Source organism: Anarrhichthys ocellatus, unplaced genomic scaffold (genome assembly GCF_004355925.1).
Source record: "Anarrhichthys ocellatus isolate YVR2014 unplaced genomic scaffold, GSC_Weel_1.0 scaffold64, whole genome shotgun sequence".
Lineage (NCBI taxonomy): Eukaryota > Metazoa > Chordata > Actinopteri > Perciformes > Anarhichadidae > Anarrhichthys > Anarrhichthys ocellatus.
This window is the reverse complement of record NW_022280094.1, coordinates 704940-715036: the sequence shown is the minus strand read 5'-3', so window position 1 is coordinate 715036 and position 10097 is coordinate 704940. Positions and strand designations below refer to the sequence as shown.

Sequence of the window (10097 nt, the reverse complement as noted above, 5' to 3'; positions counted from 1 at the left end):
GGGTAATCAAACCTTTTGGCTTCATCTCAGTGTTTTTCACAGTTTATTGGAAACTTTAGATAGTATTGGAGGCAGTGTCATCTCTCACTGAATAGAGTCAGAATCACCACAAGGTCCAAACTATGATGCAACATGCTTTGTTCTGACTTATAATATAGTAGTCTGAATTTTATTATGGCTATACAATGTGAACAGGGTTGTTATGTAGAATTGTGTTGTGCAAACAAGGGTTAAACTGATCCATTCTTCCCTCACCAAGTAGACAGAAGTACTGTATGCCAAATAACTAAATCTGACTGAATACAACTCCACATCACTTTAGCTCTTTAGCCCTTCATTGCTGCTACTGTACTCTTTAAACAAACGATAACAAATGGATATGATTTGGATCCATTCATCACAATTTAACATGTATTTATTGCACAGCACCCCAGTCAATATGTTCTTTAAGTGAAGAAACAGATGCTATAAGAGCATGATGGTGTATTTGTGTGTAGTATTTTGCAGTGTGTACTGCATGGTACAATGGAGGACAACAGCTTTTACCAACACATCTCTTACAGTACAAGGTTGCATATACACTATGAAGGAGTGGAAAATAGTTTGGGCAAATGTTGTCTGATTATATTAGTGTTTGTGAATGACGTTTTGTGAATCCAGTTCCAAATGTAAGAGCGTTTTTTAAAAGTGCTCGGCTGGTGATAATGTGCACACTGGCCTTTCCCTATAGAATAAGTTTGGACCGTGGCTATGGTCTCACATGGAAATAGCATTTTATAGCATTTTTTTTAAATAAATGTTTTTCTTCCTACCTCAGTCCGCCCTGATGCCGCCCTTATGCATGACGACCCGGTCCTTCCTGATTACGAGGACGAGGAGGAAGAGGTTGGCGTTGGTGCGGATCATGTGGACGGGCTTCAGGAGGCTGAGGGTGAGCTGCAGTTCCCACCACCACACTTGGTGATGGAGGGACAACAACAAGGTTATGGTCTGTAATAGGCATGGACCTTCAGACATTATTCAGTGTGATTCACACATTCTATGATTTTTTTTACGACTGTTTGACATACTTTTCTATGCATTTTTAAGAATTTCTTTGACATACTATAGGTGCATTTTAAAGGCTTTTTTCTACAGGCTATACTACTGGACATACTGTTCATTTACTTCTCACAAGTTTTTTTCCGACATATAATACATTGCCTTTAAGACCATTTTGTACTATACTATGTCATTTTATGGGTTTTTCGACATACTATATTACTCTTTTGTCATAATATACTTTTTGTACTATGACCTTTTTGTACTTTTTTGGACATACTGTACATCCTCTTTTTATGATTTCTTTTCAACAAACTAAACTATGCCTTTTGATGACTTATTTTGATATAATATACTTTGGCACTTTTTGACCATATTCTACATACTTCACTATGCCATTTTTCATTTGCCATACTATACTATGACTTATTTTAAAATATTATACCATGCCCTTTTGGTGTTTCTTTTCGACATACTTTTCTGTGACATATTCCAACTTTATTTGAGAGCTCCAGAGTTAATGTACCACTTTTGATTTCTGTAGTAAGAAATAGGAGAAGTGTGTTTGTATGTAAGAGAGAAAAATGAATTAAAGTGGACAAAAGCAAAAACATGCATGAGAATATATGTTTTTATTGATCAACTAATTGTTTCATAAATGACAAGGTCCAGCCCTAAAGGGCTTTTGACATGTGATGATAACATTTGACATAACAATGATTATGATTGGGTAGGGCGGCATATCATAATTAAATCATGTCATACATAATAATAGAAGCATTTGTAAAGCTACATGATTGGATTACTAAACTGAAACTTTCTGGTTTCCTGTTTGCACGGACACAGATTTTTCCTCGCTGAAGTATTTCCACTTATAAAGCTGTAGACATGTGTAAATGATTTAATATAAAGCTCATTCATTTAAATTGGCACAAAAGATACACGAGCACTCAATATCTGACAGCAAAACTAATCAAAAGCTTTACGTAGTCAAATGTAATTAATTCAGAACTGGTATTCTGCATGCTGTCTTAACTTTCCACTGTGGACAAAGGTTGGTATTTGACCTTTGACACCCTGGCCTTGTACAGGACCACGGCACTGATCATGCCAACAGCTGCGAGAAGACATCCAGCGATGAACACCAGGTTCAGATTCAGGTGGAGCGCTGGAGAAAGAAGAAGCACAATGTTTTAACTTGATCTGGTCCAAAGTAGGGCTCAAACAAGTGAAGTGTGCTCGTAACAAATGAACTTTCTCTGTTTTCATACCGGAGCTTTCGTTGCTCTCCGCTGATCTCTTTAAGCGCAGGGGACCCTGGGAAACGAAGTGCCTCGCACTCTCCACGGCAACCTCTCTCTTTCTGCGGTGGTGGTTATGAGGCGAAGTGGCTGGCGTTGTGGAGCTGATGCATCCCTCAGAGAACCTGGTGTTGGGTTCCCCTGCTTCACACATCAGGACTGTGCAGCTGATGTACACCTGAATGAGACAGAACATGCTGTCATCACACCAGCAGACGGACCGACAGCAGAGCTGTGCTCGGATCCAGTTAAAACCTCCGCTCCACTTTTCATCTCCACGACAGTCAGTGACGTTCCACCTCGTCCTCAAGTCCATCCATGTCAAGTGGTACCAGTTTATTTCTTAAAACGTCGTCAGCGCTGAGTTTATTAGAGATGCAGTTTTTCTTTCATGATCTTTAGATATCAGATTCACAATGTGAAGCCACAGCTTGTAACAACCAAATATTACAATTGGAAACAAAAAAGGAAATACAATTTTGTTCTATAAAAGGTGAGATGGGAAATATAGATTGAGTTTGACAAAACGTGTAAAAGATTACGTGTTTTTGTTGACAAATTGCTTTTCTTGAATTGCTCAACTAATGTTTCATTGAAAATAAGTCTATTTTATTTTGTATTATACAAATTCTGACATTATTACGTTTAAGTATTTTTTTTTTTTAAATCAATTATTGATGTGGTAAGTGTCTCGGGTGTTTTCAGAGATTTGCTTCCCCTTTTTGATTGGTTGTTACGCCCTGTGGCTTCAGCATACAAATGTGTTGCTTCACATTGTGTGTTACACCTGATGAAGATCCATGACGGGAACATTGTGCCTCTAATAAAGTTCACATGAATCCACCTGTCCACCAAGTGTGCATTGATTACCACTTAGTAAAACTAGTCAGATAAATGAAAGGACATCATGAACTGGACCTATTCGTTGGAGCATTTAGAGATTTCCCAGAGACATCAACAGTCCACTGCTCCGTTCTTTACCTGATCATGCATACCGATGAACTTGAAGGTCTTCATGCTGAACCTGAATTGTCTCGGGTGGGAGGGGGAATGGATCTGAACGGTCGGGTCCACATTACACCTAGTCAGAGCAAAAGAAAACAAAAAGATGAGACTGTTGCCTTTGTTACTCTATGCCGTACAGTGGATGCCGTTATAGGGGCAGAGGTATTGGTATTTACACAATAAGAAAAGTACTATAGGTTATATAAAAGATGAAGTAATTGAAGCATTGACATCTACATCCTGACAGGGTGACATTACACAGAAGAGCCCCTAAAGCAACAATCAAAGAACACATTTTTACAAATACTTTATTATGCCCTCTATTGCCACTAGGGGGTGTGCCCATGCCTACCCATTCTCAATGATGGAGTAGGTCCGCTGGGAGTTCTGGTTGTCATATGGTGAAGCTCTGCAGGACTCCACAAACAGCACGGTGTTGTTGACGGAGGAGGTGGCCTCTATCTGCATGTAGACCCTGCTCCCTATTTCATACACCACCGGGTATGAAGTTGGATCAATCATGGCTTGGTATTGGTCGTTAGGATAGAACTCAAACTGGTAGGTGAACCTGCCGAAGCTCCTGTCCCACACTGAGACGATGGGCCTGTGTGCTGTGAAGGCCAGTGTCGCGTTTCCACGTTTGGGGTACTGGCAGTAGAACTGCACCTCCAGCAGGTGTTTCCTGGTGATCACGTCGGCTCTGTTGTCAAACGTGGTGATTTCATTCTTGAACCTGAGGTTATTCCCGTCTTCCTGCAGAGTAAAAAAAGGTTATGTATTCAGTCCTCATACTGCTAGATAAAGGCAACACCAACGACTGAGAGAGAAGAGCCCAGCCAGTAACAAAAGCCTGCGTTACCTCGATCTCAGTGCCACAACCGCTGAGGGGGATGTCGGCGAAGACGTAAGTGCTGTTGGAGTGCAGCCTGCAGGCGGTGTTGGCACCGTCGTTGAGCCGCAAATGATCCTCATGGAGTCCAGCGAATGAAGATTTCTCAACCTCTACTCTCATTGTGGACTCGGTGCAGATCACATGGGAATTAACTAGAAGAAGAGAGTGTTAAAAAATAAACATTACATACCAATGGTATACTTATTTACAGGGGGCAGTAATGTCAACAAGAACTTCAGCAACGTTCCAGCAAACAAAGACTGCGTGCTGGTCAACATTGGATGTAAAATACTTTTTATGAGGAAAGGCACCCAAGGCCACGATACACACAATGTGTTTTAATGAATGTAAAGATGGCTTTTGTTTGTATACTAGGAAACTCCACAGGACACCTTGAAGTTGTGTTCCCATCAAAAAAATAGTGAAGTTTCTTTACAGTTCTGCTGGTTTGGTTTCACTGTGTATGAACAGTGAACGTGGTATTTTTGTGGAGAGCAATCATTTTTTGCATCCAATGACGGCTCTGAATTTTGTCTGGTAGGAAGGTTTACCAATCACAGCACTTTATAGAAGTGCATGTCTCGCGGCTTTTTAAATTCTAAAGTACACCAGCCATACAGCCAATATTTGGCACTTTAACTGAGCATTTAGCGTGTGATATATTTGGTGAAAATACACACCATTACAGCTATACTTAAACAACTAAATGTTGACATTAAAGTAGACTCACCTTGCACCCTCCGAACTTCTACCAAAACACACCTCATCTCAGACTGATAGACGCCAGACCTGAGAAGCATCAGTGAACGCTGACTTAATGGCTCTTTCGGTTAGGCTGATATGTCAATTTCAAATTATTACTGGTGGTTTTGGCTCCTAATTTTTGAATATCTTGTCGCTTAAGAGAAAAACACCAAACACAGAGAAATGTCACTCACTGTGGAGATGGGGTGGCGTGGTGATTGTGACTGTGATGGTGTGTGGTAGCGGTTCCAGCACGCCTGCAAAAAAATGTGTTACAAAGTAAAATCATGGCTTCACACACACACACGTACAAATTCTCTCATAAGGAACCCAAAGCTTACCAGGTCACCGCTTCAACAGCAAAGCAGATCGGAAAAAAATCCCCCAGGTCATCTTGGATAGGCGTCCACCTGATGACAAACTCCCCATGTGTGTTCCTTTGCTTGGTGATGTTCAGTGGGCCGCTGATGACGATATCCTGTATTCTGTGTGAAAACAAAACAAAGAAACCAGAGATTTATTGACTCTTTTCTTGCTGATGTTATCTCACGTGCCTCAAGGCAACACCGGTCACATTGCCTCTCACTCACGTTGCGTGTGATGCTCGTGCTCTGACTCTGATCTCCACTTCTCTGTTGACCTCTGCATGGAGGCGGGCTCCGTTTAAAGGTGTTGGGGGCAAAAACTCTGGCAAGTAGAGTCCTTCCTCACACGAGGGAGCAGGTGTGTCCACTAGAGTTAAAAAATAGAAGTTTAATTTAAGTTCCAAAGTGCAATAAGTAACCTATACTTAAAAACCGACACTTTGCTGCTGTCTGTGGATTAAAACTTCAAAGCTGCCACAGTAAGTGTTGCTGACTTTCATCAAAGGCAAATTGTCTGCTGGCTGTAGCTGTTCATGTTGTTCATGAAAAGAGTTTTAAAGAGACATGACTTTTACATGACCGAAAGGACAAGGTCGCGGCTACAAGCGGCCGAAATGAGTTTCCTCCGTAGGGTGGCCGGGCTCAGCCTTAGAGATAGGGTAAGGAGCTCGGTCATCAGGAGGGAGCTTGGAGTCGAGCCGCTACTCCTTCGCGTCGAAAGGAGTCAGCTGAGGTGGTTCGGGCATCTAATTAGGATGCCTCCTGGACGCCTCCCACTGGAGGTTTTCCAGGCACGTCCAACTGGGAAGAGACCCCGGGGAAGACCCAGAACACGCTGGAGGGATTACATCTCCCAGCTGGCCTGGGAACGCCTCGGGATCCCCCAGAATGAGCTGGAACATGTTGCCGATGAGAGGGAGGTCTGGGTCAGCCTGCTTGGCCTGTTGCCACCGCGACCCGACCCCGGATAAGCGGAGGAAAATGGATGGATGGATGGATGGATGACTTTTACAGGACAGAGACGTTCAATGTGGGAAACAAAATTCACAGACAATGGTTTAGTGAAAAAATAAAATGTTAAAAATCTAAAGCTAGTTTCTGACTTTAAGATTTCTAAAATAATGTCTTCTGCCTTGTGTAACATCTCATTAAAGTGTTGCCAGAGCTGCAACATTTTTTTTTGTGTGGATTGGCTTATTGAAAATGCTGTCAATAAAAAACAACTCACCAAGAAAGGAGAATTGCAAAGGTAGTTTACTGAGTGGAGGAGTGGGGTCATGGATGGTTGTTGTTGCTGCTGCTGTGGTTGTTGTTGCTGCTGCTGTGGTTGTTGTTGCTGCTGCTGTGGTGGTTGTTGCTGCTGCTGTGGTGGTTGTTGCTGCTGCTGCTGCTGCGGTTGTCGCTGCTGCTGCTGCGGTTGTCGCTGCTGCTGCTGCTTCTGTGGTTGTTGTTGCTTCTGTGGTTGTTGTTGCTGCTGCGGTTGCTGCTGCGGTTGCTGCTGCGGTTGCGGTTGCTGCTGCGGTTGCTGCTGCTGCAGCGGTTGTTGTTGCTGCAGCGGTTGCTGCAGCGGTTGTTGTTGTTGCTGCAGCGGTTGCTGCAGCGGTTGTTGCTGCTGCTGCAGCGGTTGTTGCTGCTGCTGCTGCTGCTGTTGCTGTTGCTGCTGCTGTGGTTGTTGTGGTTGTCGCTGCTGCTGTGGTTGGGTTTGGCCACCACAAAGTAGTTGTATTTATGAAGGCTGCTGCGCTCCCCCCCACACTGTGTGCATCTCTCTTACTCCTCACAACCAGAGGAGTCCTGGAGGATCGGGATCCATCAGTGTAGCCCAGAGTGATGTGCCTTCGCGGGAAGTCCTCCACCACCAACTCAAATGCATAAACTCTGGGGTTGGCAGTGGATCGTCGGTAGTGTAATGTGCAAGAGCCCTGACGATGTGAACATTTTGAAGTTAAGTGAGGCAAAGCATCAGTGAAGTATTGAACAATGTATTAGGAAATTTACTTTTCAACTAACCTGATCTAAGGTGAAGCCTGAAGGTTGGTGACACGAGCCACACTCTACATTTCTGATATTTCCATATCTGCATCGAACTTTGTCGCCATCAGGATCAAAGGACATCAGCTCGTATGTCCGTGGGCAGTTCTGGGGAACTCTTGAGTAGACACATTAACATGAGTTAGTAACAGTCTTCTATGCCAAGAATCAGCTGGATAGCTACACAAATGCAAGAAGTAATACAAAACCAGTGACATGCTGGCAGAGGTGTAGTACAGTTCATAACATTTTACATACAGAATCACAAATTTGAATATTTGTAATTTTACTGTAATTCATAATTAAAATAGAAGAATACAATTTGATTCATTTATCTTGGCTGGAATGTTATACAAATTCAGAGATCCATGCAAGCACTTCAGGTAGTAAAAGTAAGTGAACCCTCTTCTTATTGGAAAGAATCATTGAATTAAAGTCACACATTTTTTTTGCGAATACACTTTTCCAAATTATTCTGATGGCATATAATTTTGTTGGGAGACAAACTGTAGGATACAGATTGCAGACCATGTTTCGATTCCAGCCCCTACATGTCAGTATTTGTGGACTGCCACGGTGTCTTTTTTGTACAACCACTGGGAGGCAGTGAAGTAGGACATTTTCCACAGTTTCTTTAACAAACTGATAGTAGCTTAGATTAGCTGTTTCATGCTAACTGCGGAGGACTTACCGTAGGAAAGGTAGAATGGCAATGTCAGGTGATCTGTTTGGTTTTCCAGTGTCAGATCTTGATCCCAAATCCAGTGAAGTCAGTAGCCTCCAAATACTAAGCCCGTGACGCGTTGGGATCCAACAGCAGCTAGCAGACCTGGTATGTGCATCAATCAAAAGACACTCTTGAAATACTGCACCGAACACTGGCTGCTTTTTATGATAAGCACAACAAATACAATATTCAGCATTTGTAAGGGAAGAAGAAAAAAAACTCACTTTAATTCAAAAGGTCTGTCACTCCGGACCTTTCTTGTGGTGACTGTTTCAGTTTGACACCATTGTTGGTTGAATTGTGGTGCATTGGTGCTGCTATCAATTATACCTCTGTCATTGCTGGAGATAGAGCCACAGTTGCCTTGGAAACAATCCCAGTAGTGGGGGTGACACCAATCAAAGGTCGCCCTGCTGCGAACTTCCACCTGTGGAACAAGATCATAGTTAGACTCTTGCTCTACTGAAGCTAAGGACATTCGAATGAATTACATTTCTGTGTATTTTGTAAACACACCAGTTATTTTATTCTATAATGAAATCCATTTAAAGAAGGGTGTTCATCTGTAATAATCATTTCAACAAATCATAGTTGATAGTGTAGTTAAAGTTCATATCTTAGTTTGTGCAAAGGTTTTTATTTAAAATCATAAAAAACAATATTATTGCAATATGTCCTTGGATCTTGTGATGAGTAAGGACAATGTGAATGGAAACCATAATGATAACAATACTAATGGTAAGTTCATGTTTAGATAAAGAAAACCATTGTTCTTATCAAGCTTTTATGCTTTTTTCTTCTTTTCTTGGTGAAATAATAACTTTTTAAAGCAAGGGTAAAGGTCATCCCTTTCAGCCACGGGGGAGTTCCACAGCATTCTTTTTTTTACCTGAACAAGTTATAGATCAAATATTAATCAATGAACGGTACTCGGCTTTACAACGTTAAATAACTGAGGGTGTTTACCTGAACCTAGTTTGCCTTGATTTTGAGAAACACCGTGTTTTTTTGGAGTGAAAAGGCAAAACACAAGAGCATAATATAAACTCTCAGCAGCAATGCTCCAAAATCAAGAGTTTTCAACATATGCAGCCCATATTATTTTACATCCATCACACATTAAATTCATACTCAGAATTGAAATAAAATGTGGATGTGAAGTTGCTATAAATACAAGTTTTTTCCGGCCCCCTTGAGGAGCTGTAAAACATCTAAATATCTTGTAAGCAACATCCATGGGAATTTTACTGTTTCAGAAAGGAAGATAGTTATTAATAAAGTCCTGGCAAAGTAATACATTTTATGTAAATATTTTGGTAACACTTCATAATAACTACACACTATGAAGCATTAGTTAAGTATGAAATGCTTAATCCCAGATCAGCCTGACCTCACAATCAGACAGCAGACTACATGGGAAACAGTACATGCGAAGCTTCTCTACTGTACACCAGACAGGTTTGGCTAGCTGGATGACGTCATGCTAATAACTTATTCAGCTTTTTAAAACAACAGGGACAGATCCAGCACGGACAGTTAGGGAGTGAGGGATGAGGAGGTAAGGAAACATGAGAACACCAGGACACACATGGAGAACTCTGTCAAGCTACATATTAGGCAAAGTGAACATCTTTTCTTCTACATAGTTGTCCTCAGTCTCATCTGCTTAACTTGGTCATGGAGGCATCAACATTTAATTGAGATGGTAAATTAACAGTGAAAACTCATCATAGCTTAATTTAACATCAGTATTCATAATTACACTTCATGTTTACTTCTCCTGATCTTTACCTCCGATAACAAGGTCCATAGGGGCATCTCAATAAATAAACATGTTCTATTATATTATATTATATTTTATATATGTATATGTATATGTATATATATGTATATGTATATATATATGTATATGTATATGTATATGTATATATATATATGTATATGTATATGTATATGTATATATATATGTATATGTATATGTATATGTATAT

At 41.1% G+C, this 10097-nt stretch overlaps 1 protein-coding gene across 1 annotated transcript; it reads right to left on the bottom strand.

The window, feature by feature from the left end:
• Window positions 1-2072: 2072 nt before the first annotated feature.
• Window positions 2073-7910, bottom strand: LOC116397222 (ZP domain-containing protein-like). Its single transcript, XM_031872475.1, has 12 exons — window positions 7897-7910; window positions 7359-7497; window positions 7123-7270; window positions 5574-5715; window positions 5325-5468; window positions 5178-5240; window positions 4970-5028; window positions 4207-4391; window positions 3700-4100; window positions 3324-3423; window positions 2313-2520; window positions 2073-2209 (listed from the first exon to the last, which is right to left on the bottom strand). Exons 1-12 carry the CDS (start codon window positions 7908-7910, stop codon window positions 2073-2075), a joined length of 1740 nt encoding a protein of 579 aa, XP_031728335.1.
• Between the last annotated feature and the right edge of the window lie 2187 nt (window positions 7911-10097).